General features: G+C 32.5%; 2 protein-coding genes across 2 annotated transcripts; both read right to left on the reverse strand.

The window, feature by feature from the left end:
* Window positions 1-2,859: 2,859 nt before the first annotated feature.
* Window positions 2,860-9,748, reverse strand: LOC130967744 (amine oxidase [copper-containing] gamma 2-like). The gene is made up of 7 exons (XM_057892734.1): window positions 9,521-9,748; window positions 7,647-8,066; window positions 6,506-7,039; window positions 5,407-5,724; window positions 4,685-4,798; window positions 4,026-4,573; window positions 2,860-3,259 (listed from the first exon to the last, which is right to left on the reverse strand). Exons 2-7 carry the CDS (start codon window positions 8,031-8,033, stop codon window positions 3,049-3,051), a joined length of 2,112 nt encoding a protein of 703 aa, XP_057748717.1. The 5' UTR covers window positions 8,034-8,066; window positions 9,521-9,748; the 3' UTR covers window positions 2,860-3,048.
* Window positions 9,749-11,900: 2,152 nt separating this feature from the next.
* On the reverse strand, window positions 11,901-14,550 carry LOC130967961 (lanC-like protein GCL2). The gene is made up of 6 exons (XM_057893022.1): window positions 14,258-14,550; window positions 13,993-14,171; window positions 13,778-13,889; window positions 13,152-13,268; window positions 12,719-13,039; window positions 11,901-12,339 (listed from the first exon to the last, which is right to left on the reverse strand). Exons 1-6 carry the CDS (start codon window positions 14,435-14,437, stop codon window positions 12,001-12,003), a joined length of 1,248 nt encoding a protein of 415 aa, XP_057749005.1. The 5' UTR covers window positions 14,438-14,550; the 3' UTR covers window positions 11,901-12,000.
* Window positions 14,551-21,572: the final 7,022 nt, after the last annotated feature.

The raw sequence follows: 21,572 nt of genomic DNA on the forward strand, positions 1-21,572 counted from the left end.
CTGGTACAAAGTCTTAAGTCAACAATGTTAGCGAGGTCGTCAGAAGACTGACTATCGGTTCACGTGGTGGTGACTTTCTTTGTAAAACCTAAGAGAAGAGAGGGTGTTGGTTGTAATTTCGTTTTGGGGGAGGAAGACAAAATGGACCTTAAAAGCCACTCAGCTAACGAAACGACACACACCCTCATGCCCTACTCCCAAAACGCAGCGTTTAACATCATTCAGAATAGGGACCAATTCATCTTGATTGAACATGTGGCACTTAACGGTTGACTCATCACCTGAACGTGACACGTTGGACTCTACCGTTAGAATTTCACGGAGGAAACTAACAGAAGGACTAAAATGACGGACGTTTACAAAAGTTGGGGACTAATTACATAATTAAATTTTGTTGGGGACCAAAACGTCCACTTCAAAATTCCTTGGGGACCAATTTGGATAAATACTCTTTTCTATTAATGGCTCCATTTATAAATATTCTTAACTCAAAATTTGCTTTTACGAGGTTTTTATTTTTTCAAATGGGTTCCTTAAAATTTCTTATTTTTTTCTAAGATTTTTTACAATTCTTAAGTTTTTATTTTTATTTTAAGCTATTATTATTATTATTATGAGTAAAGTATTTTTTTGTCCCCAACGTTTGGGGTAAGTCCCAAAGTTGTCCCTAACGTTTTAAAATTGACTCAATGTTGTCCTGTCGTTAGGGATCCGTTAACAGAATTGACCGCGGGACAAAATTGAGACGATTTTAAAATGTTGGGGACTTAAATAGGACGAAAACGTTAGGGACAAAAATAATACATAAAAATAAAATTTAATTTAATTTTATCTTTCAATAATATTAATTTTTTTACTGTACATAGTATTCAATTATTTTTTAGTTACATCTAAATAAATTACACTTAATCACATTACTTTCATTTTAAATAAATTTATTTTTTTATAATTTTAAAGAATTTTGATACAGTAGAGACAAAAGGTATAATTTGTACTTTATTGTCTATATATTATTTTTTTCTTTTCTACAAGTTTATATACTAGTCATTCTATAAACATTTCATGATAACTAAAAATTTTTAAGAGTAAAATTATAAAAAAAATTAATTTATTTAAAATGAAAGTAATATGATTAAGTGTAATTTACTTAGATATGACTAAAAAATAATTGAATACTATGTATAGTAAAAAATTGATATTATTGAAGGATAAAATTAAAATTTATTTCTATGTATCATTTTTGTCCCCAACGTTTTCGTCCTATTTAAGTCCCCTAACGTTTCAAAATCGTCTCAATTTTGTCCTGCCGTCAATTCTGTTAACGGATCCCTAACGACAGGACAACATTGAGTCAATTTTGAAACATTAGGGGACTTAAATAAGACGATTGAAATGTTAGGGACAATTTTAAAACTTATCCCAAACGTTGAGGACAAAAACGATACTTTACTCTATTATTATTAAAATAATATTATTATTTGCAATGTTAAGTTTTTATTTGTTATTTTATTTTATTTTAGTTTATTGGCCTAATGGTCAGATCTTATTAAAAAAGTCAAGAAAATTAGTTTGAATGTTATTCAGATTTATATGAAGATATATTTTCTGTTTTTCTTTCTCTGCCTTTTTTTTTCATTTTTCTTTTCTTTTCTTCTCATTTGGATAATAAATTAATTAGTTAAGGATTTAATTATGATTGTATTATATCTCTTATGTCTGTCCGTGGCCTGTGGTTGATCTAAACCAATTTTAGTTCATTTTTTAAAGACTTCAAAACTTCACAGTTTAAAATTGTTTGCTTATAAGATCACTAATTTTTTTTTGTAAATTCATTACTTTCAGTTTTTTTTCAATTTTTTATTTATTATTTCTCCCAATCAATTGTTAGAGCGGAGCTCTCTTTTGTTAAAAATTGAGGTAAATTTCATTCTAAGCAACATGATCATTATTTTGTTTAATTTGAAAAGGGAGTTGCATTGAATATTCTTATAGTTGTCGATATTTAGAGAACATCTATTATATTAAGTGGATGTACAATTTGATGTTATATTAATTTCTCTCCTAATTTGCTATTTTCATGCTTTCAACATTTTAGACGATTTAGTTTTCCTATTCTTTTCTATTCTCCTGATTTTTGAACTTAGGATTATTTTCGAGCTCATGAGAAAGCATGTTATCTAGCAGTACGTATTTTCACTTGTTGCGTAATAGTTTAAAATTTTATACCATGAATAATTTAATACCAAAAATAATTATTTATCATATACTTTTTTTTTATACCATGAATAATTATCTATTTAATTATGTGTTGTTAAATTGTTATTAGGACTCTGATGGTCTCATAGAAGTAGAACAAGACCTGAAAAATCTCAAAGAACAACTCAATGAAAATTTTTCAGTTACACCATTGATTAAGAAGTGTTGCACATTGGATTATATTTACAATTTATCTTAAAGTATGTGCATTTTTGTTATTATTTAATGATAAATACTATTATTCTAAGTCATGAAAAATTCTATGCAATATCTTTTAAAGTATGTAGTAATACATTTAATAATGGTTTACTAAATGACGATTTTACTTTGAATGTGGTGTACAGAACAATTTTTTCATAATGCATAATGCGACAATGCGTATGTTTAAATGTGTATTTTTATTTTTTACAATAATTTGATTTTTTCAAGTTTTTGTAATATTTTTATTTATTTATTACTTAATTTTAACTTATAGCTACGAGTTCTATAATTTTTTTTCAATTGTTGAGAATTAATTTTAGCATAACGGATATTCTTTACGTTGATATCTTAATATTAACCATAAGAAATTCATTGTTTTTATTTATAAATAGAGATCTTGGTTTATTTAATTTGGTGACTCAATGTGAAGTGTATAATTATGTATGATACATTTGTAATAAAATTATAAAAAATAGTGTATGTGTCATTGTGATGTATGTAAATGTGACTTATATTATATTAACTGGTGGATTGGTTTAGCATTCTCATGCACGGGCACTACACTAGTGTAAGCTAAAAAATGGTTGAGGTTCAAGCTAAAACATGAGAGCTACAAAGAGGTAAATCATGTTTGAAATTGGGAGGCAGCCTTAAGATTGGATTCCTCTCAAAGAAATTGACAGGCTTTAGATCGAAGCTGGATGACACCGTAGGCATGATGGGATAGTCCTCTTGACAAGGTATGTGATGGAACCCAAGTGTGTACCACAGCACAATGTCCTTCTTCTCAATTGCCCGATCCCTGTATGTAAGCTTCTGTTATTTTCTTTTCTTTTAATTGAGTGCATTAATAACTTCAATTTTTTGTCTTTTTAATTAATTAAAACTTTTCTTTTCATAAACCTTAATAAATATTTTGAAGATATTAATTAATAAACGATTGATAGGAGACCAATACTTTTAGCTTTTTAAAAAATGTTATTATTTGAATATAAGATAAAAATAAAATAGTGTTAATCACCTAATATTTTTCTTAACAAAATGTTATATTTTATCATTAAAGATTTAAATAGTTATAAATTCTAATCATAAATGTTATAAAGTAATTTGATAATCATTAAAGATTGGATTAGTTCAACAAAACTATCTATAAGGAGTTGTCCGATAGATTGTTTTATCCAACTAATTTAATTTTTAGTGAGTATCAAATTAATTTACATCTTTGATCTTTCATTATCAAAAAAGTAATATTAAGGAACTATTTTTTTCAGCTAACATTAATCAATTTTTTAAAATTATTTTATTTATCTTGAATTATAGATCTTAAATTATAAATTTTTAATCTTAAATTTTAAATTATGAATTCTAAACCATAAATTCTCCTAAAAATAAAAACTTTTAAAATTAAAAAAAAAGAAATATTGACTAATTAACTAAATAAAAATTGATTCTCTATATTTTTTCTTTGAATTATCAAACACTTAAATCTTTTATACTCAATAATATATTCAAATGTATGTGAATACCTCATCATATGGTCATGAAAGAATAGTATTTGTATGTCTAACCTGTTGGACCATACTTGAAGTGTGTCATCACCTTTGCTCTGGTAAGTAAATAAGCCACCAGCCCATTGTTCACTCTTGTTATAAGGAGTGACCCATATTTGGTTATTTGTAAATGCTGCCCTCTTCTGTGGTGGGTCTTCAGGATCCAAAAGGCTAGCAGCTGTGCCACTTGGAACCACCTTGTACCCAACTGGGTTCCCTATCTTTGTCTTTTTTGATGGGTTTGTCATGTGAAATTCAGATGGGTCATAGAGGCTAAGCCTTATTTGTGCATCCTTCTCTGTCTTTGCCACATTTCTAATTGCTTTTAGGTAGCTCTTTCTAGGTGATTCTCCTGGTGAGGTCTCATGTTTCTTAATATTTACCTTGGTAAATGAATTGTCAGTGCCATCTATGTCCAAATCAAGGTAATAGATGATGTAATGGTCATGAATTACACCGATTAAGTTCTCGCTCAAAAGGGGGCCATAGAGATATTCTTCGCTTGGAACTTGGTTCATGTGATCATAGATTGTTCCTTTCACCATCAACATACCACTTAGTCCAACCTGTGAAATCGAAAAAAGTAAAAAAAAAAAAAAAAAAAAAAAAACAAACAAACAAATTACGAAGTAGTAACAACTAATAACATAAAATATTGAAGGGAAAAATGCACTAACCTTTGATCTGATTAGCCCATCAGCTTGGAATTCCCAGTCAACGATGTAGTCGTAGTTTCCCACGGAGGCTGCCATCCGAACCACTAGATTCACTTTTGGCCTCACCTCTGTAACCTGACATTATTTATTTATTGGCGGTAACAATATTTATTTATCTATTTATTTTATAAAGAAAATTAAAAGTCGTCGCATTAAAGGCAAGTTAAAATAATTGCAACCATATTATTCAATGCAAACAATTAAAATGATCAAAGAGGGGTTAGTAGTATTACTAAATTTGTAATAAGATAAATAAGTCATATTATTATTCCTAAATATATATTATTATATTCACATCTTTTGTGTAATTTTTACTCTCTACCTTCACTATTTTTTTCCCTGTTTGAAGAATTTATTTTTTAAATGAAGATGATTTAGCAGTAACACAAATAAAAGAATATTATTATCAACTAGAAAATAACAATATAAATTTCCGTAAAATGGTAGTAAAAATATTTTATTAATTAAAAAATATTATGTCAATGAGTTATAACTCAAATGATATAGCATTTCTATATTTACTTAAGAAGTCACGAGTTCGAATTTATCTATTTTTCTTTTTTTAAAACTTTTTCGATTAAAACTTTTAATTTATCAATTTTAAGTTATTAAACTAATTTAATTATTAAAATAAATTATTAATTTAGCATTTGTGTTTGAAGAAATAAGAAAGATGGTGTTGCCTTGAAGTTATTGAAGGGGGTCTCAGCATGGCGCCAAGCAATGTCCCCAGCATAAGTCTCAAAGACGCAGATGATGTTGGGTCGGAGGTAGGGCGTGGCATCAGCGGCTGCAAAGACTGCATCCATGTAGTAAGCATTTCTTGGGCAGTCGTTGAGTGGGTCCAGAGGCATTGCTTGCAGCCCAAACCCGTATTCACCCGCGTCCATGTACGTCTTGAAATACCACGCGTCCGTTGGATCCATATACGGTACGAACAATTCAGATGTGAATCCTTTGTACATCACGCTCCTCATCTCTGACGTGTCTGGATCCCTAACCTTTCAAAAAAGTAAATGTGGTTCACAATTTTGGCATCCAAAAAGATTTTAATTCCACTCAAATACTTATTGATAGATATTTGTTACACAATACATGGAAACTGATCTTTAAAAAACTTCTAATCAGATACTTTGGTTTTAAAAAAAAAATTATTCTTTTCTAGAATTACTTTTATATTGATCCCTTTGTTTGTCTTATAGTAATATATTTTAAAATTTGATCGTCTTATAATAAAATTTATTAAAAATTTATTTATTTAATATATATATTAAAAATTTAACTGAAAGCAACTAAGAAATTATGTCCAAAAAATTAATTTTTAAAATTTTTAATGAACAAAAAATTATTAAAGACTGAAGTGTCTAATTTAAAATTTTTCAAATTTTAAAGATAACTAAAATAAATATTTTTTAAAAATTTTAATAGATTAAAATAAAAAATAATATTTTCAATTCTATTTGGTATACATAAAAAATCAACTATTAAATTATTTATTTATATAGAATATATATTAAAATATAAAATATATATTAAAAATAAGTTAAATTATACGTATATTTATATAATGATTAATTTGATAATTAATTTTCTGTCTATATAGGCATTTTTTAATATAAAAACTAAAATCTTATTTAAGCTTAAGAAATATGTTAATTTTTGTGAACACTGTAACATCAAATTTAATCTCCGGTGTACAGTAGCAATTTATGAGTTTAATGATATTAACTTGTTATCTGCATGCCTGCAAAGCTGCAAGTGAAATTAATGATCGAAACTTACCTTGGCCTGTGAAATTATGATCCCAGCTCTGGCATCTGCCTTCAAGTGAAATTCCCAATTTGCCCATTTGACCAAATGCCCATCTTCAACTATGAAGCTTGGCCCTTTGGGCTGCTCCATTGATATTGGATTGAAGAGATGCAATTCACCACGCAGTTTTTGAACAGAGTAACGGTAGTCAGTGTCAATTCCCTTAGCAACAGGGATGCCTCTGCCATTATCAAAAATGTGCAACACCTCTTCCCTATCTATGTCAATCAGCACAGTGAGCCCCTCAATTGGTTTCATGTAGAAGTTCACGCTGTCCTTCATGGAAAAACACTGCACCTTAATCACCCTTCTTTTGTTCTCTATTGGCATGTTGTACCACCCTGAAGAGAGTGGCACGCATTTAACATCTCCCATGTTGATCCCACGCTGAGCGATGGTGCTATTGAACTCCACGTTCTTGAATGGAACCTCGAGTATTCTCGCCGTCTCCTCTATCGTTAATATTGGGTACCCCGAAGTCGAACCCAATTCATTATAGGATACCTGTCATGAATAAGTAGTAGATAATTTAAATGAGATGTCGATAAGCAATAAAATTAGAACAATGAAAATTTAGGAGGCAGACACTTTTGTTAAAATTTGGTCAGTATTTAATTAATAAAAAATTGAGTAATTTTATATTTAATTTTATACCATTAAAAATATTAATGATAGTTAATTGATGATTATAAATTATAAAACTTACTGGCTTTTAACACACCTTCAAATATATTATGTGCAAATAAAAAATTAACTACTAAAATAATCATTAGTATAACACACACAAAAAATACTTAAAAAAACTATCAAAATTTATTGTTTTTATCTGTATTTTTAATTATTGGTCTATTTTTTTTAGTCTAAGAATTCAACAATATATTTTTAGCCATACATTAAATATTATTAACAAACTATTAACCAAAAATGATAAATTCTATTAGTTTTTTAATATTTTACAAATATTAAAATACAAAATATATGTTAAAAATAAATTAATAACGTATGTATTTATAAAAAAAAATTAATTTAGTGTATTTATAACATTTTTCACGTTAAAAAATGTAGGGATTCTGTACGGACAAATTTTAGTTCAAAAGAAGATTATGTATACCTCGGAAGTATTGAGGTCTACTAAGAGGATATGAGATTTTCCCTTGACCATAGCAGTGACGGAAGCCTTCCTTGGCAGAAGGGGATCTCCGCGCTTCCATTTGAGAACGAGCTCTTTATCGGGCTCTTCAAGGGCAATGGCGTTGAGTGAGTACGTGGATGTGGACTCGAAGAGAGGGTGCGTGGCGAGAATGGCACGGACCTTGTTGAATTCGTGAACGGTTAAAGGGTCTAAAGGGTGGTGAGGAACATCCGATTCATGGTGTGTGGGGTCCGGTTTCTTGATGAAATTCTCATGGAATGATGGAAGGTGAAGCCAGGTGAGGAGTAGAAAGAGTGATATAGACATTGAGAGAACCAGAGACCTTCTCAATTTTCTTCCCTCCATGGAGTGTGCTAGTTACTTTATGCAGGACTGTTCCTGAAATAGAAATAGTTCAGTGTGTCACTCTTCTATAGACAATGTTTTTTCAAAAATATTATATGTACAGACAAAAATTAATTACTAAATCAATCATGTTATATATATATATATATATATATATATATATATATATATATATATATATATATATATATATATTGTTTAATTTATTTTTAATTTATATTTTCTATGTAACATTCTTGATATTTTTTTTGCTGTCCTGTTTTATAGACAATATGTGTGACACTAGTTTAGTTTCTAGACTAAGAAATGAAAATAAACCAATTTTCTATTGTCTGCACTCTTAATAGTGAAAATAATAATATATTTGATTATTAGTTGAAAAAACTAGTTATCTAATTTGATTGTTCTAAAAAATTTGTAACGTTATTAATATAAAGGGTTACATAAAAAGTTAAGATTTAAACAAAATTATATTTGTCTTGAAAATTATTTTTATTGCTTCAATCACTGAGTAACAATGATTTATTATAAAAATTATTCAAAAATACTATGTACATACTAAAATCAGTAACTATATATTATTTAATTCATTGTTAATGTTTATTTTGTATTTTATTGTATATTCTATATTAATGATTAATTTTAATAGCTAATTTTGGTGAACATCTAACATGATTAAAAGTTATTTATACTAAATTTTAAAAATAAAAAATTGAACATCAATAAGATCATAATCTACCCATTCCTATTAATATGCATTTTAAATTTTTATATTATTGTTACTTTGTTTTATGAAAAATATGCCAAAATAATTTTGGATTAATATGAAATTTATAGTCATAATCCATGATATATAAATTTCAAATGAAATGATAAGTTTTACAATAAAAAAAAAAATCTAAAAATATCATCTAAACTTAACTACATCAATATCATTTTATTTAAACTCATACTGTCTAAGGATCAAATTCTTGTTTTGTTAGATAGTCCCTCTTAAGTCTTATTCCAAAATAAGTGTCTAACAATGAATATGCTTAATTTTAGAACTGGAAGGAAACTTCATTTATTTTAATAGAATTTATGATAAATATAAAATAAGGGTATATGAAAATTTAAAAGATAATAAATGATTCGTTGTCCAAACCTATATCGTTGTCCTGCTCATGTAACAATAACGAAACATGTACTACTATAAATAACGAAATATATGAACAATTCGGTTTTGTTTTACATTATTTATTGATAAAAAGATATACATGTCCATTGTTTATTATCTTAAAGAGTACTTTTTTTCTTTAAAGATTAATTAGTCCAAGATCAATATCTTTGAGAATCTAATTGTGACTTTACTCTAAGAAAAAAAATTATTCCCCTACACTTCCTATCAGCTGCAACATGAATCATGAACTAGCATGCAGTGCCCAAGGTAGAAGTGAAAAATCCTAAGCAAAGTAAAGGAAACTAGCATATAATTATTAGTTAGTTACCTGCAATTAGTGATTCATTGGCCAAAGGCAAAGCTAAACCCTGACTTGATACTCTCCTGTTCTACAACTTTCTTTCATCTTCAGAGCCCTTTAAATGTTTTCTAATATAACAGAATATGTGCAACAGGGGTAGGTGAAGGTTTTTATGAAGTCTGAGAGTAAGGTTTATGGGTTGTGTACTTCTTCTGTTCACAGGCTTCTATTTTCATAATGCGTGGCGACTACTACTGGCGAGTGGCAAGGATTGCAAATATATGGTGACAAGAATTTTAGGCTCTTGTTTGTTTGAATGCCGCAATCAAAGTTTTTCTTATTTTTCTTTTTTTTTTCTTATTTTTTTCCGTTGAATTATCAACGTACATCTGGATTTTCCAACCGTTATGAAAGGAGTATAATTCCACAGGAAGTTTTTTTTTTTTCCATCTCCATTTTTAATGACAATTAAAATTCAACTATATCTAACTCAATCATAAGTATAACAAGTCGTATTTTAATAATTCAATTTCATAAAATATTTTTAAAACTGCGTTTATACATTATTTTCTCCATCAAACCTTATTTAGATTTTTCATTCACAAATAGACATTAAAACATGTTTCACATTTCGTAATTTATTTCAACTCTCCAATAAAATGTCTTAGCTAGGCTCAAATTTAATAACCCTTTGAATTCTGTGTGACTTGTTTCCTCATGAGGTTAGGGGTCACTATAAGAGGTGTCGTATCTTTGTTATCTATCGTCCATTTTGTGTTAGTTCCAAGTGTACTCTTTTCCACGGAAAAAAATAGAACAGTTTCAACTGTTTGAATGGTATTATTTTTATATGATTTGACATTGCAATTTGCAACCACCTGTTATCATTTGCAACTACTAACTAGTAACTACCCAAATTAAAGATCCCCCAAATTGGCAACTTGCCAAACATAGCATGTTTTTCTTTACTTTTTATGATAACGAAGTCCCAAACATAAGTGTAATAAAATTCTTTCCACAAATTAAGAAAGATTTTTGAATTCGGGACTGATAAGGCTTAGTTTCCAGTTAGTACCTTTTTACCCTTCATGCCATTTAACCTAGGTATCAGATCAACAGTTATATTACTTTTAGTCCAACCACTTTTGATTCCTCGCGTTACAGTTCGATCAATCTGAATTTTAAAGGGTTACCAACACTGATATAAATCAAATTGAAACATTTGCCTTAAAGAAAACCAAATGGTAATCACTTCCTGTTATTACATTGAAGGCAGAAGAGTTATTTGGATTAAAGTTTGTAAGAAGAATTTTGCATCATATTGAACACAAAAACCACAATATATTGCTTCAAATAAACAGGACGTATGCGTTTAGTACGGGAAAAAAAAGCCAAACAAAAAATTAAAATTTTCCAGACAATTGAACATACGTTCTGTAACTCAAACGCTAAAATGCTAAATCAAACACACCGTTCAGATTATCTTTCGCTAGCTTAGTTCAAAATCCCCTTACATATATCAGAGGATGCACCGAGAGGATTTTGACTTCACAGGTTCGTTTGGAGACGGCCAGTGATTTCTGTGTGCCGGTTTTCCTACGCCTCGTCTTAAATGAAGACGACTTCTTAGCGGCTTTACACCATCGATTAAGAGATCAAGAAATCATTTCCCATGACTACATCTAATCTTGTTCCATTTAGGGAGGTAAAATCACGGGGGTTAGAGACAGGAGCCGAGGGAAAAGCAACAAGTAACAAGTTCGATTCAACTATGCAAAAATGTCACTCATTTCAATGGCCTTTTAACCAGGTGGCGAGTTTAGCTTAATGTCTTGCTCTCTCCTCGTGCAAGCCTTCTATTAGAAACTTATGAGTGGTTGTGAGAAACAATGAATGCTGTTGAAAGTTGAAACATTGACTGCTGCTCAATTCCAATCTAATACTCATCACAGTAAACTCAAGTTCATTTTGATGGTTCAAAACTTAAGATTTAATTTTAACTTAAAAAGAATCCTCATCCTAAATAACGAAACACAGCTTTCCTACCATTTTTTATATTTGAAACTGTAATGTCCGACGGTTGCATTCCTCCTTCATTCTGCTAAGAACCTAAGGATACGTATGAGTTGGAATTTTTTAGGAAAAGAAAATACGAGGAGAGTTAAAGATTAAATAAACTTCAAAGTCATTCCCTACTTTAATATCTCAACTCTCAAACGCCCTTGACAAAACTTGGCCTTCTGGCTTCTATCCAGATTCAGCATTGGCGACTAATTTCACACCAAAGAATGAGATTATAAGGGGCAATCTAATACCACAAAAGAAGTTATGAAGAGTTTTGTCAGTTGTAAGAGGGAAAAATCATGCATAAACAAGGATATCCTACCACTAAGAAGCAAAAGCTACATATCATGTCTAAGACTCTCGTTTAGTCATTTTATTCACATTTCCATTTACATTGATTTTACATCATACATAAAGGCCTCCCTTACATAATATGTTGTTTCTCATAGTTCATAAGCTGGGAATTTAGATTGAGTAGGGTCAATCATGTCAAAGAAGAGATAAGCCATACCTCCTTGCCCTTCAAACAAGGAATATGGTGTATCACCTGCATGCATTTCACCTTGTGATATCAGCTTATGAGCTCTCTCAAGCAAAAAGCAAGCAAAAGCTTTGGCCCTGTATAAATACTTTGCATCCCTGGTTAGTTGGTATAGTGACAAGAAGACATATGCATTCCCACTAATACCATGGCAAATCCCAACTCGCTTAAGTAGACCACGGTTCCAAACAACCTCTGCAGCTTCTATAGCAGCATCCAAGAATTCCTTATCTCCAAAAAGCTGAGTTTTTCAAGAGAAAGTTTATTACAAGTGTCCCATGATGGTGAGATGAGATAAGTAATAAATAGAAATTAAAACATGGTAAACAAAAAATTGTGCATTTGTCCTAACTGCTTAGTTTGTGACAAAACATTAAATAAAAAAATGATTGACATGGACATTCAAACAGCATTATTGCCATTGGCACTTCCACAAAGAATTATTTTTAAGGGTAAAAAATAAGCAGCTTCCACAATATTGCATATCATAAAACAGCAAAGTGAAATCAAACAAGAAAGGGAAACGGTGTTTAACAATGATGACATTACGTAATTAAGTGTTTCATAAATCAAAACAAGAAATTTTGCAGCTTTTAAACAGTCTTAAGGATCCTTTTTACCTTAGCTGCTTTGACAAGTGTGAGGGCCACTCCAGGAGCCCCATGACACCAGTGCACAAGGACATCTCTCTTCCTATCATCTTCGCTAGCAGGATAGTTTCCACTTGGAAAGCGATTGTGTATCATATATTTAAGGGTGCCCTTGACGTCCTCAAGCTCATCTGGCTTTAAATCCATATCCATCAAGACATGCATAATCCCAGCAAGTCCATGTGCAGCACCCCAATACTTCTCTCCATACCATTCGAACATCAATGGGCATCTTCCCAATTTTCTACCCATTGCCCTTCCGTTCTTTATGATTTCATCCACAACCACACGCTGACAACAATATAAAAATTTAGATTTCCAGTATCCTAACCCTTCTTTGAGATCAATTCAATGCAAATCAAATTCCAAAAGAAGGCAAAACTTGTTGGTAAACTAAACTCACGGTGTAAGTGAACGGAACTGTCCCCTGACCAAGATGCTTGTTTAAGAATAAACATGCCCAAAGAAAACCTACCCTCCCATATAGCAACTCGTCAGGAAGACTTCTTGGTAGCTTAATCTGCATCAAACCCCCACATTAATAACCTTGACAAAAGGGAGAACCAGCAATTTGGTCCTCAAACGATCCCAAAGTTCAAAATTTAATCCCAAACAAAGAGATAATTATATGCTCTTGAGATACCACAATGGTCAATGTACTAACAAATTGGTTCTTAAAATACCAACAAACAAATAAATAAATATCTAAAAGCTTGATTTGCTAGCAAAGTAGCCCTAAAACATCTTTTGGCAACACAAGTAAAGCCCATTAGTAAACATAACTCACTATTAATAAACTCTCTTTTAAGAACTAACTTGTTAGAATTTTGAACCTTTTGGTACTATAATTGAGGTTCTTCCCTTCAAATAGTAAACAAAAACATCAGACCTCATAAATAATCCTGAATTATCATTCCATGTTTAGCCCTAAATTGTTTTCTTAAATTTAGTAGTGAATGATAATTTCCATAACTCAGTTACCTAACCTACCATTTTTTAGTCGAAATAAAATAAATTGTAGTGGAATACCTTTTCAAATTGAGCCAAGTAGTACCTCAAGGACTCATCATCCCCAGCGAGCTTCGCAGCCACAGCCCCAAGGGCGCACACACCAGCACGCCCACAAAGGAAACTCACATCCCTGCCATTCAATTCATGTTTCACCCTTTAAAACTTAACAAACCTCTAACTAACTAACTTCCAAGAAACTGACATTAAGAATAAGATATTTAGAAAATGAGAACCTGGAGGTGGCAGAAGCAGCGTCGCAAGCCTTCACAACTTGGGAACACAGCGCAAGGTCATTTGCGTTTCCGGTCACGTGGTACGATTTGAGGAGAAGAAAAGCTGTGCCGAGGAGGCCGCAATAGAGAGTGAAGTCACGTGCGCGCTGGCCCGATAACCCCCAAGTCTCCACCACTATCTGACACAAACACAAATTCGAGAGGTTAGCGTGCGTGGAAGTGAAAGAGAGTGCGTGTGATGGCGGAGATTGGTAGTAGTGGGTACGGTTTCTTTGAGGTCGAGGGCAGCGCGTTTGAGACGCTCCCAGAGTGGGGCGTGGGGCATGGCCAGCAGCTTCGGGAGTGAGTCGCCGACAGTAACGGCTTCTTGTTGTTCAAGAGGGGTAGACGGCGCCGTTTCGGGTACGAATTCGGGCATGGAGTTGGGGAAGAAGCGGTCCGCCATGGGTATTTTGAGTAAGAGGAAGGTAGTAGAAGATGTGTTTGGGATTCCAAATGACTGAATCAGGCCGTTGGCTTTGGCTTTTCGCTCATTTTACGATCCGGACTCTGGATTTTGTGAGGTGTCCAGCATTGGCTTTCCCACGTCCACTTCCAGAAGATCATAATTAATAGAGTAAACACCCAATCCGGTCTTTGTCCATTTTTAAGAAGAACAAAGCAATTCCTGTCCAGAAAAAGGGGATACTTCATCCTCAACCTTTTTATCTTAGGATAATACGATTCCTCTGTTAAAAAAATTATTTAAATAATAATAAAAATTGGTTTTATAGAGTTTTATTTGTATTTTGTGGGAATTTTAAACCTTCACAAAATTATTTTCAATAATATAGCTAATTACTACCACTAGCACTACTACTTTCTTCATCTTTATTATTATCGCTCATACTTCAATTATTTTTATTGATTTATCATCATCATTATCTCCTCTACCGTCATTATCATTAATACCAATATTATCAACATTAAAGTTCTCTTTTTTTTTTTATTCAATATTATTTTTTCTTTTAAAAAATATTTGTACTACAATTATTATTTTTTTGTGGCATCATTTTCATTGATAGTTTTTTTTTCACTTAACCATCATTGGTGAAGGAATTTTTCAAAAACAAACTTATTAATAGTTTGTGGAGGTTTAAAACCCCCCACAAAACCAATTTTTATTATTATTTAAATAATTTTTTTAACAAAGGATCGTATTGTCCCAAAATAAAAAGGTTTAAGATCGAAGTGTCTCTTATTTTTGGACAGAGATCACTTTGTCCTTCGTGAAAATGGACAAGGACCGGATTGAGTATTTACTCTAATTAATAAATGTATTTTTTAAGGTTAAATTTTTTACATATTAGTGATTTTTGGAAAATACGAAATATTTGATCATTTTATAAAAATTGCACCCGAATAATTTTTTATCAACAAAAATATTTTTAAATAATTTAAAAACATGATAAAAATAATATTTTTATAAGTGACAAATAATTTTTTTATTTGACAAATTGTTTATACATTTAATCTAAAATTTTATAAAAATATTTAGATAATTATTTTAATCAGCTAATGGGTCTCGCATTTTTTAAATAATGGGATTCTGATGGTTTAAAAAGTTTTTTTAGCAGTAGCATAGATAATATTATTTTAAGATTAGTGATATCTTTTTTATTACTTGTAATTAGTATTTATAATTTTTATTAGAATTTATATTTTTCCGTACCCTTGAGGACAATGTTGTTTTGAAGGGTAGGGTAATAATAGAATTAGCATTGGGTTTGTCCAATTAGAGAATTATACTATAAATAAGAGTATGATGTAATAATGTAAAATATGTATGATGTAATTGGAAATTCTACTTTTTCTCTTTGGCTCTAATTTTAGGAATTTCTCTTCTATTCTCTCTGATTATCTCTAATTCTCTCTATTTTTTATACAAATTCGTATCAAAATATGATATTTTTTAATTATAAAAAATTAAAAATTTATAATAAACATATAGCGTATATGAATTTTTATTTAAAGTTACTTTTATGTTATGAAAAGACTTACGTTCTGTAATTAAAAAAATAAAAAAATTTAAAATAGACTAAGCGTTATTATCGAATCGCAACACTCGCATAACTAATACCACATGTTATTTTTGTTATTATCGAAGATTGAGGAGACATTATGACTATTAGGATGAGGAGGAGAAGTTGTAGGGGATAAGTTATTGCGAAAATTGGCAAGAGGTCGGAAAATTATACGGAGAGTTAAAAAGAGAACTACTCTCGCGAACTCTTATGGTGAACGATATTTTCGAGGGCGAAAATTTTTGTTCAGGGGTAGGATGTAAAACCCTGGATTAATAAAGAAATAGCGAATAAATTAATAATTATTTAAAGGAATTAGAAAATTAAATTTTATAGTTTAAAAAAATAAAAATAATTAAAAGATGAATTTTAACACTAGTTTTAAATATTTTGGCTCAAAATTGGACCAACGGACCGAATCGGTTGGACCGGGTCCAAACCAAACCTATGGCCTAACATATAAAAAAACCAAACTCAGCCTTCTTCCTCCCATTTAACACACACGCACACACGCTGAAGGGAAGGGAAAAAACATGGAACCCTAATCCCCAAATTTTCTCAACCTTTAAATCCTTCTAACTTTCAATCTGGAACTTCGATTGATGAGCCATCAACGACCACGCGTTTCTCTCAAAATTCTCTACGAAACCATCTAAACAGTGAGGTAAGAAAATCACATTTCTCACCCAGATCTCTCCTTTTCAGTTTCAAAAATCTTAGATTTTGGTATTGAGAAATTGAATGATTTTGATGGTTTATATGAACTCTAGTAGCGGGTAATCACTGAGTTTTGCCTGTGTGACTCATGGATAAGATAAGAACTTTTTAAATCCTAGTGAATCATTGAATTAGAGAGCCCTATAATGATTATAATGATGTTGTGTGAAGTAGATTGTATTTTTGTTGATTTGGAGTTCAATTTGGCGGTTCGGAATGAAATTTGGGTGATTGAGCTTGTGGAATTGGAAATTGCAACTTGGAGCTTGTGAAGAAGAGGAAATTTGAGATGTTTTTTGCTAGGGAGAAATCGGCCAAGGTATGATTTTAGTTTCTCATAGATAATGTGTAATGTAACGTGAAAATTTAGGTTAGACGACCGTAAGATAAGTTGAACTATGTGAACTTGTTGAAGTTAAATGATTTGGGTGATGAGATTGAGTTTATGATGAGAATATGTTGATTGTTATATATATATATATGAGTTGCATTGTATTGATTGTAGATTGTTGGAATGAAACTGATAAATGTGAAATTTGGTATGTTGTAGAAGAGATCCAAGGGATACGTAACTATTTTGAATATATTTAGTATTAATTTGGGGGTGTGAAACATTGGTTTGGATTGAGATTTTTGGAAAAATAGAGGTTTGGTAATTTTGGTAAAAACTTTATTTTTTACCAACTTCGGCGGGCTACAACTTGGCTTCCGGACTCTAAAATTTTATCAAACTTATTTCAAATAGAAATTGGGTCCGTGAAGCTTATGCCGTTCGAAGAACGTACTGAAAATGATTTTTAACAAAAAAGTTATGCGCGTTGGAAGATTGGTGTGCTAAAATAATTACTACAGAACTTAACAGCTTTTTACTACTTTTGCTAGGTATGCGTACGCAAGCACACACACGACATGTATCCTGGGCTTTGCCCAGACATCCCGCGTACGCGGGCGTGTGCGTGCATATGCAAAATGGGAAAATTTACAAGCTCACGTACGCGGGCAGTACCACGCCATGCGGGAAGGCTTCCCTGTCCAAGGCGCTCGCGTACGCGGACGAGAGTCGCGTATGCGAGATAGGCAAATTTACACGCCCGCATACGTAAAACATGGCATGTGTACGCGAAACTCCTATTTTGATCAAATATGATATTTTTGAATATTTAACCAAATCTCTAGCTTTTCAAACCTCCTTTACACTTGTTTAAGGTCCATTAGTGAGCCTTTAAGCCTTAGAATGAGGATGAGTCTGTTAAATAAATTGAGGAGATATTTGAAAGAATTTTGTAAAGTGTTAACTGAACTAATGAATGGTTGGTGATGTTAAATAAGAAGTGATTGATAAATATGATTATGATCATGATGGATTGCAATTGAATGAGAGATTGACTAATGATGTTTGAACTTGAGTGAAGGATAATGAAGAATGATATTAAAGTATGATATTTGAATGAATTGAATGATTATGAGATATATATGATTCCGGGTAAGATGCAATGGTGTTATCCACTTACTTCGGATAAGAGTTCAAGACTTCGGATAAGAGACAAGGGTTGAGTTCTGTCGCTGCTTGCTCCAGGTCAAAAACTGTAACACCGTCTGGGTAAGAGGCAAGAGTGAGGTTGTCCCCTACTCTGGGTACGCGGGTAAGATGCAAGGATTACGGATTGATCCCACTTGCTTCATGTTTGGTGTTCTATCCAAGGTTAGCTACCGGACATGTCGGATTTGGCTTTATAACCAACAGATGAGACTCATTGATCATAGGGCAGACATGCATTATGTACATTTATTTGATGGCAAATTCTATGATGTAGATGGTATGAAATATCTACACCTATAGATTTTACGTGTACTATGCCATTATGTGGCACTTGCTCGATGACAAGTCTGACAGATTCAGCAGTTGCAACAAGTACACTGACAGAAGCAAAGATTTTGACTTTGATGGTCTGCCACGAGAATGATTTTAGCTTTAATGAGGTTAGCTTAATAATGTTGTTATGGTAATCTTTTTCTGAGAAATTGGTTTTATGGGCTCTATGATTTTTTTGTGGTAGCAGGATTTAACGGTTGAAGGTCTGATATTGTGGGTTTGTTAAGGAAAACAAAATAAAAATATTTTTCCAAACAAAAAAAAGTGGAAATGTTTTTAGGATGTTATAGATCCAATGGAGGACACGACTTTTGGTGGAGGAACAATAGTAAAGAGGGAATGTGTGAAACGGTTAAAGTCAAAGAACAAATGGTGCCTTATCAAACTTGAATTCAAGTGTCGCACATTTTCTCTCGTTAGGAGAGGGTTTTCTCTCGTGAGGAGAGTATCTCAGAACACTGGGTTCTGCTTTTTGAATCATTGTTCTCTGTAATGTAATCTAAACCAAACTGTCTCAACAATCACCAGCTATATAACCAATTCAAATCACCTTCTCAGATATTCACCTCCACAAAAATTAACCTCAAACCCAATACTTGTCCTTGTCTATAACCATTTTACCTATCATGGCCACCTGACCTTTAAACACCACAAGACCTTGCTCATGTTGGTTTACCTGTCGTATATAAACAATGGTCAAGCATTATATTATTGTCTGAAGCAGATGTCAATCTAATAGCATTAAACATATAATATCTCAACTCCAAACACTAGGAATAACCGTCACTCATAGCATTCTCTCTTCTAATCTACATAACATTTCATTATGGTCAGACCAAACATGGGCACTGAACCCATAGAAGGCACCACCATCACCCTGAACACACAACTAAGTCCTGGGTTTAAGCCGAATTGTTTCAATCTGGTTGGCAGAATCATCACAGACAGAGACCTCAAGTTTAGAGCCATCAAAAACTCCATTTTGGGCATGTGGGGTAACCCCAGCGATGTCTCAATCTCAGAGGTAGGGAGGAACAAAGTTTTCATTAGCTTTAAGGACAGCAGACTAGGAAAAAAATTTCTCAACAACGGTCCATAGAACGTAAGAGGTAATCTGATGAATCTTCAATAATGGTTGCACGGAGAATCTATTCTTGATGTGAGCCACGACCACATGGAGTTCTGGATTCAAGCACATGGCCTTCTAATTGAGCATCTAAATAAAGAAACGGCAAAGACAATCGAAAATCTCATAGGAATATTGGGAGAAGTGGAGGATCCCATTAAGAATGGAACCCTGAAAAGAGACTTCCTATGCTTCAGAGCTGCAATCAACATAACACAGCCACTCCAGATAGGATTTTGGCTCAACAGGGACAACAAAACCAAGATATGGATCAGCTTCAAATATGAGAGGCTCCAGAATTGCTTTTGCCTCAAATATGGAATCATCGGGCATGAAAAGAAAAGTTGCAGCAAGCCAATAGTCATGGCATGTTGGGATCCAACAAAACCCAGATACAACAACGAGTTAGCAACTGAAAGGGCGAGATCGCTAAAAGCAGAAGAATATGAAGACAAATGGGAACAGCAGCTCAAGGAACAAGAGGAGGTGCGTGAACACCACACGAGAGATAAGGAAGATGGAGATAGTCAAAGCTCAGAAAATGAACCTAAGGACCAGCAGATATTAGACATCCCAGATATAGAGGTCTCATCGGGAAAAGAAAGATTACGAGAAGGGGAGAAGATTAGCAGCAAAAAGATGGAAGAAGACAAGGAAGTAAGCCCATTGGTACAAGGAAGTGGCTCAGAACTTAGAGAAATGTGCCTTCTCAACGTTCTCCGAGGAACTCTGCAAAACCTAAAGGAGGCAAAAGGAAAGAATATAAAAAGGACAAAAGAAGTCACACAAAAAGAGAAAATAGGTGGTGCTGAGGAAGAAAAGATAAAAGGAGCTAATTCTAATATTGGGGCATCTAATTGGGTCAAGCCCAAAGATGGTTTAACTAGAGAAGAGAATACAATAAAGAAGCAAGCCCAACAAGAATTTATCAACCTCCAGGAGGCAAATGAAATGGGCTCAACCAAAATGCCCCCAAGTGGACTACAAGCAAAACAAACCAACTCAGTGGGCCACAATACACGGTTTCTTCCTCAAGAAAACGTTAACCAAGATGATCTACTAAAAAATCAACAAGAATCATGGAGGCAACATTCAGAAGATGTAGAAAAGAAAACTGAACTTGGACTAAAATGGGTCATGAGAGAAGAAGTGAAGAAATGGATCGATGCTAGAAAACGCAAGGAGAAACAATCTTACAGGAATGAAAAAGGGAAGATTTATTATGTTGAATTGGCTTCAGATGAAGAAGAAGAAGAATCAAAGGCAAGCAATCAACTCAACAACAACTTGAAGATATTGGAAGAAGTCTTGAGCATAGGGATGCAGTATAACCTGAAAATCAAAAGGAAGAGAGATGAAAGTGGAAGAAGGAACATCACATAGTTATGGGGAAGGAGATAAGGAATCAAGGAACAGCAAAAGGAATAAGAACCATATTGTTCAGGAAGAAAGCAGCAGACCCAGGGCAGAGCAAGGAATAGTAACTATGGCTGAGGAGGCGGGCCTAATCATGCCCCCACCTCAGCCATGATTATTCTAAGTTGGAACTGTCACGGTGTGGCGACGACCGGGACAGCTTCTGAATTGAAAAACCTGTGCAATAAGCACAGGCCTGCCATAGTATACCTTATGGAAACTAGAGCAAAGGAGGAAAAATTAAGAAAAATAGCAAGAAAGCTTCAGTTTAAAAATGTCTTTTGTGTAGAATCCCGGGCTTGTCCGGAGGTCTATGTTTGTTATGGAATGAAAAAGTTAATATTTATGTCTACTTATGGTGTCAAAATTTCATTCTTGCAGATAT

This window comes from Arachis stenosperma, chromosome 3 (genome assembly GCF_014773155.1).
Source record: "Arachis stenosperma cultivar V10309 chromosome 3, arast.V10309.gnm1.PFL2, whole genome shotgun sequence".
In the NCBI taxonomy this organism is placed as follows: Eukaryota; Viridiplantae; Streptophyta; class Magnoliopsida; order Fabales; family Fabaceae; genus Arachis; species Arachis stenosperma.

Excerpts from the sequence above, each read along its gene's own strand:
- LOC130967744 (XM_057892734.1), bottom strand. The coding sequence starts at position 8,033 with ATGGAGGGAAGAAAATTGAGAAGGTCTCTGGTTCTCTCAATGTCTATA. Across the intron at positions 7,040-7,646 it reads TAGACCTCAATACTTCCGAG|GTATCCTATAATGAATTGGG; the intron begins GTATACATAATC and ends TATTCATGACAG. Across the intron at positions 4,574-4,684 it reads ATGGGCTAATCAGATCAAAG|GTTGGACTAAGTGGTATGTT; the intron begins GTTAGTGCATTT and ends TCGATTTCACAG.
- LOC130967961 (XM_057893022.1), bottom strand. The coding sequence starts at position 14,437 with ATGGCGGACCGCTTCTTCCCCAACTCCATGCCCGAATTCGTACCCGAA. Across the intron at positions 13,040-13,151 it reads CAGTTCCGTTCACTTACACC|CGTGTGGTTGTGGATGAAAT; the intron begins GTGAGTTTAGTT and ends TATTGTTGTCAG. Across the intron at positions 12,340-12,718 it reads CACTTGTCAAAGCAGCTAAG|CTTTTTGGAGATAAGGAATT; the intron begins GTAAAAAGGATC and ends TGAAAAACTCAG.